Source organism: Parus major, chromosome 4 (genome assembly GCF_001522545.3).
Source record: "Parus major isolate Abel chromosome 4, Parus_major1.1, whole genome shotgun sequence".
NCBI lineage: Eukaryota > Metazoa > Chordata > Aves > Passeriformes > Paridae > Parus > Parus major.
The window spans coordinates 22,998,072-23,004,071 of record NC_031771.1 but is presented as its reverse complement, the minus strand read 5'-3'; the positions used below and the strand labels follow the sequence as shown (position 1 = coordinate 23,004,071).

The 6,000-nt window shown below is 49.6% G+C and overlaps 1 protein-coding gene across 1 annotated transcript in view; it reads left to right on the top strand.

The window, feature by feature from the left end:
• Positions 1 to 1,696: 1,696 nt before the first annotated feature.
• Positions 1,697 to 6,000, top strand: part of COL25A1 (collagen type XXV alpha 1 chain) — a 292,563-nt gene continuing 288,259 nt past the window's right edge. The window contains exons 1-2 of the mRNA XM_033513972.1: positions 1,697 to 2,460; positions 2,979 to 3,048. Of these exons, the coding sequence (XP_033369863.1) occupies positions 2,068 to 2,460; positions 2,979 to 3,048 (463 nt within the window). The 5' untranslated portion in view covers positions 1,697 to 2,067. The remainder of the gene's footprint in view (positions 2,461 to 2,978; positions 3,049 to 6,000) is intronic.

Below are 6,000 nucleotides of genomic sequence, written 5' to 3'. Positions count from 1 at the left end.
CGAGGGTTTGCAGGGTTACTTTGCTGGATGTCACCACGAGCAGGGCTGAGTAATGGTGCTGGCTACTCGCAACAGGGGGTAATGTGAAGCGCTGGAGCTGGCGCCAATGGCTTCCAGCGCCTCGTGTGCTGCCAGCCGCTCTGAGGCAGCCTGGGCAATGCTCATACCATACTCAGGGAGCCCATGCTGCGCGCCAAATAAGAGCATGTCGCTATTACTTATTTTCTGCTGCCAGTTTATTAATTCCAAATATTATTTCAATTCCTTGTTGCCGGCAGATAGCCTGTGAGCAAGCCGTTGTTTTGAAAAGTGCAGTTGTTATTCCCAAGTCCTGACCATAAGGTATGTGCTGCTTGGTGGAATTTGTAAACTGTCCATTGCAACTCTTAACTGTTTATTGTGAAGAAACTATCACCTAGGGCTATGTAATCATGGTTTCTTCTCTCTGACTGGAGTACACAAAACTTTTTGTTTAGAAAGAAGAGACAAATTATGAAGAATAAACTACTGGCTATGAACTTCTGGTACACTTTATTCAAATTCCAAGTAATTAGACTGAAACCCACAGAGCTTTTTTGGATCCATGTCTTCATAGCTGTTGTGACTGCTCAAATACTTGGGAAACAATAGGTAATAAAGCTGCACAAATATGATTCCATAAGGAAACTTGATTCATGATATAAACCAACACTCTTGATCTTGTCTGGGAAGTGCCATAGTTGGCCAAATCTCTTTCATCCCATTATCTTCTAAGTAGTCAGTGCTCACATAAGTAAATGCTAAATAGGGTGAGCTATGTGTTCTTTCAATATCTGGTCCTGCTTTGAGAAGTTTCTCTGGTTCAAAAAGTGTACCAAACACAATAAATGTTGCACAAAAGTGCTTTGTAGGAGATGCACTGGGGTAATGCCAAGGTGAGAACCAAACTGGAGCAGGTCAATGCAACATTTGGGCAGTAAGAGGCAGAGAGAGAAGGACCAGAAACCACTAAGTCCCATCAGGCCACACCTGCAGTTCTTTGGATGTTGATGCTCCTTTTGTAGTCATCCAAAGCAGCCCAAATAAAAACTGCCCAGTGTGCACGGAACAGCGAAGAAGCGACTCGACAAATAAGCGAGCAGAAAGGATACTGGCTGAAATTAAACCTTCATACAATAAGAAGTTAGTGCAGGCTGCTTCTTTGGAAGCGAGCCCTCGCGTCGCCTGCCTGCGACGGTGAGTTATACACGTTTATCCTCCGCACTCCAAAAAAGAGAACGGGACAACGGAGCGCTCCCGTGCTTTATGCCGGCACCGCGGGCATGACAGCCCATCCATAAACCACCGTAAATTTGCTCGGTGTTCCGGAGCCGCCCCTTGCAGCCCCTTCCCCAGCACCGCCCGGCGCGGCCGCCCCTCCCTCTGCGACCCTCGCCCTCCGAATTTGCGAGTCTGATGTCCTGCACTGCCTTGCATACATTAAGCAAAGAGAGCCCCCCGCGGCCCGCAGGCCGCCCCTGCGCCTAGGTGAATAAATTATGCCTCTGAGGGCGGGGATGCGGGGCGGCGGCTTCGCGGCTGACAGCGGGGCAGCGCGGGCTGCCTGCCGCCTGCGGGCTTCCCCGCCTGGCGCGGCGCGGCTGCTGGGCGCCGGCAGGCAGGTGGAGCGGGAGCAACAAGTCCTCCGGCGGCGGGGAGGGGAGCGGGAGGCGGAGGGGGGGCGCTTCCCGCCCCGCGCCTGAAAACCTCTCTGACAAGTGGCAAAGCGCTCGCAGAGCACGCTGCTCCCTCCGAAGGGCGGCAGGAAGCCGCGGGGGCTCGCCTCGCACCCAGCCCCGCTGCCGGCCTGTGGCTCGCCGCCTGTGCCGCGGGGTGGGTCGCGACCCGCTGCCGGGCGCTGCGCGGTGCGGAGCGCGCCGCCGCTTCGCCTTCCAAGTGCGGGAGCCGGCTGCGGGCTTGGCTTCTACTTGCCGCTGGTTTTTTTCCCCCCCCTTCTTTCCAATCACTGTTTTGCCATTTTGTTATTTATTTTCTCCTACTTCGTTGCCGTTGTTTTTTGTTTCCGTTGTTTGTAAACTAATTGCCTCCATGGGGGGCGGAGGAAAGGAAATCAAAGCTGCCGCAGCTGAAGGGTGTGCGAGCACGCTGGGGAAGAGCCGAGGAGCCGCAGGACAGGATGGCAACGGGAAGCCCGGCGGCAGCGGGAAGCCCGGCCCCGGGAAGCGCGGCTGCGGCGGGGAGCGCTGCCCGCGGCGGGCCGGGCCGGTCGGCTCCGCGCTGGCCGCGCTCCTCTCGGCGCTGGCCGCGGCCTCCTGCGTCTACCTGGGGGTGCGGACCAGCGACCTCCAGGCCAGGGTCGCGGCCATCGAAGGCGCCCGAGGGGGCTTCTCTGCCGCCGCCCCGCTCCCGCCGCTGCCCGGCTTTTCCTTGGAGCAGCTGAACGCGATGATGCAGGAGAAAGTGGAGCGACTTCTCGCCCAGGTGTGCGGGACGGGGGTGGCCGCTGCCGTGCGGCGGGCGTGCGGGATGCTCGGGGCGGGGGGCGGCCGGGGGGAGCTGCTCGGGTGGGAGGTGAAGGGAGAAGCGGGGAAAGTGAGCCCGCATCCCCAGGGGGTGGCGGGCGGCCCGGGCTGCTGGAGCGGGCGGGATGGGGATGGGGATGGCGGGGGACCCCTGCGTTCGCCGCCCCCGAGGCGCTGTGCTCATCTGTGACTTGCCGCCGTCCCTGCGCTTCCCGGCCGCGGGTGTCGAGGAGGCAGAAGGACCGGGGTCACTTGCGGCGGCGGTGGGAAAGACCCCCAGGTGTCGGGCTTGGCTTTGTTGGTGTGGGGGTGGTGAGGTCACCCAGACACCTTAGGCCGAGTCCAAGCGAAGAAGCCCCCGCTGTTTGCGCAGCCTCTGGCACAGCGGTAAATTCCAGTTTGCGGCCGCGGTCGGGAGCGCTGCCCGTGACGGGGCTCGCTCGCCAAGTGCCCTCATGTTGCTTCTCTCGCCCCCAGAAATCCTACGAGCACTTGGCAAAGATACGAGTAGCGAGAGAAGCGGCTCCAGAGTGCAACTGCCCACCAGGTAACAGGCACAGCTTGGAAATCTCCTCTCGGAGGCTTCTAACTCCGGCGTGTTTGGTATCCCGTGTTTTTCAAATACACCTAAGTCGGATCCAGGGGATGCCTCTTCAATCAACAGCTGTTCCTTGGGTGGAAAAGGTGTAAAGCCCAGAATGATTTGTTTTCATTGTGTCATTAGATTGGCATTAATGCTAATAAAACCCACCCATTAGGCTGGATGTTTCCAAACAAGAGCACTTGCGAAGAAGTTAATGATCTACTCTAGCGGATGAAATATATTCTGTCTTAAGTGGGGTAGTACTGAATCAAGGCACTGTGTGCTCAACTTGGGAAGTAGAGCGAAAGTCCCTAGCAAAAATATTGAACAATTTATAAGATGGATTGAAATAGGTGGAGGGTCTGTTGCAAGTTAGCAGTACTATATACATAAGCTTTTTTCAGTCTCGTTTTCCTGTAATCTTGGTGGAAAGTAGTTCCCCTAAGAAGGAATTGCAGGTTTTTCCTACTGAAGGTTCAAAACTGTGTGTGCTTGTGCAACCAGGGATATTGCTTGACTTTGGAAATGGGCCCTTCTAGTATTGCACAGTTATTCGTACATTCACGCTGCGATGTTTCTGAGGGCTTTGTGCTCCTTTTTGATAGTCTGGTGACTGTCAGTGTTGTTTTACCTTTAGAAACTACTTTTAACGTATATCCAAGTTGATTTACCATCTTAGGAGTAAAAATAATACCAGTGTTTCGGGGGGGGGTGTGTGTGTAGGAATTTCAGCATCCCCTGTGATGAAGCATACGGGATGCAGAGGATGCTGTGCATATCCTCTCACTCCTTATGAAAAACCATCTCCTTTACAGGTGGAATATCAGACTGTCAACAGGACTTAAGCTGATTATGCTTGCCAGCAGGATGTGTGATAGTACTTGTATATAGGGAAGGAGCTCTCCTTGTTTAGGATTCAATTCCTGCCAAGCTCATCAGTCTGAAGGGACTACCAGATCTCTGTTAAAGCTGCCTGCAGTGGTTGGTACACTGTTTTTGTGATGATCCAGCTGAGATCAGAGTACTTACTTGCTGGTGTAGGAGTTGCCATGGCTATCATGGGAAGGACAATATATCTGACTAGGTCTGTGTTAAGAGTGCATAGAATTACTCAACTCCCCGTTAGGTTTGGTAAGGAACATTCGTTTCCTGCTATAGGATATATCTATTTTTTTCTTTTAGGGCTAACATAAGCAAACTGATCTTATTTTTTCTGTTGCTTAACTGCACTGAATTACAAGATGCAAGTTTGTGCACAGAGATGAGAGTTACTCATCATGTTGTTTGGAGTGATGCATTCTGTGAGCATGAAGTTATGCTGAATTTGATGCTAAGATCTTTCACTTTTTCATTTTCCTTGTTTAAATCCATCTGTTATGATATTTTCACTTACTCTTTTCCTACTAAAGGTCAATATCTACTTTTTCATGGTGGGTGTTATGTGCTGCTTTACTTCTTCACTACCACTAGAGCTCCACATTATACCAATTTTTATCTGACCTTTCTTCTTAAGTGCATATTATCAAATAGATAATGAGCAGCAGAATATTTCTCATGTGCATTATAAAAATCCTCACTACATGGAAGTCAAAACAATTTGGGGAATGTATTTGAGGGATCAAGTTTTAGAAGATCAGGAAAACTTATAGGAATCACTGCAAAGTTAAAAAAAAAGTTGCAGAGAGGAGGGATTAGAAATGTGATACGGAGCTTTTCACCTCTTGGTAGCTGTTTCAATTTGGAAGCAAGTTTTGTAGTGACTGAAAGATGTTGCCATGTGGTAGCCTCGTTTTGCAGTTGATGCACTCACGCTTGTTGCCAGTGGACAGGTGTCTACCTCAAAATGGCATCATCTTGGGAGCCTTGTCTGAGAGAGCAGGGGCTGAGTGGCACCACCACCTGAGGACTGTGCCTTCCTAAAGGCAGGCATTAGGCAGAGCAGGAGGGGATAGAGCAAATAAATCGTTGTTTCTTCATTTGGTTTCCTCTCTTAGAATTCCTTTTTGACTGCGCAGGATGGGCTTTTGTTTTAATCCTTAATGATGCTATTACAAATATATACATTCAAAAACGTATTTGGTTTAATAGGAAAAGTATCATGGTACATCAGTGGTTTTTCTGTTGCCTGCCATTTGCCAAGCCAGAAAGTACATTGCCCCTTTGCCACGTGGCCTCCTTTTGCTTCCGTATTCTGCTCAACTTCTTAATTTCTTTCCTGTGTTTCTGTAATAATAAAATACATGTCTGCTAGGGATGACTTTGGAAGGCCTTCGTGGTACAGAGGTGATTTTTGAAATGTCTCTGTGGTGTGAGAAAAGGTCACTGCTGAATGGCCACCGGAACAGTTCCATCATCCTTCTCTTTTAAGAGGAATAAAGATTATTTAAAAGTAGGTTACTTTGTTCTCTACCAAAAGAAGAGAAGGAAGTTCAATCTGCAGACAGGAGGGTGAGATTGTGGCCTCTGGTTCAGGATTAAAGTTATGCATCTGGCATAGATGTGATTAGCTTGAGATTTTCATCCTCTTTTGCCTCGCCATGGTAGGAACCTGCACATTCAAAGGGAAGTGGGTTTGAATGGCTCAGATACCTGTGGAAGATTCACAAGCTTACAGCTTGCAGAGCAGTCTATATGTAGCTCCTTTTAATTCAGCAGTAGCCCTGAATTTTATCTAAAGTGAAGAGTGATCACATTTCTCTTTAAAAACTTTATTTTCATGAAATACAATTTTTCTTATTCTTATGCTCTGTTTTCTTCTGAAAGAAACGTGATGTGAGGTGATGTTGAGAGTTTTGGTTTTAACTCTGTGCAACTAAAATCAGATACCAAAGATTTTGTAAATATTTTAAAAATTACAATAGCAGGCATTCTTTCTCCTCTTAGAGCAGAGTAATAAAGTTTGAAAAGTAAATTTGT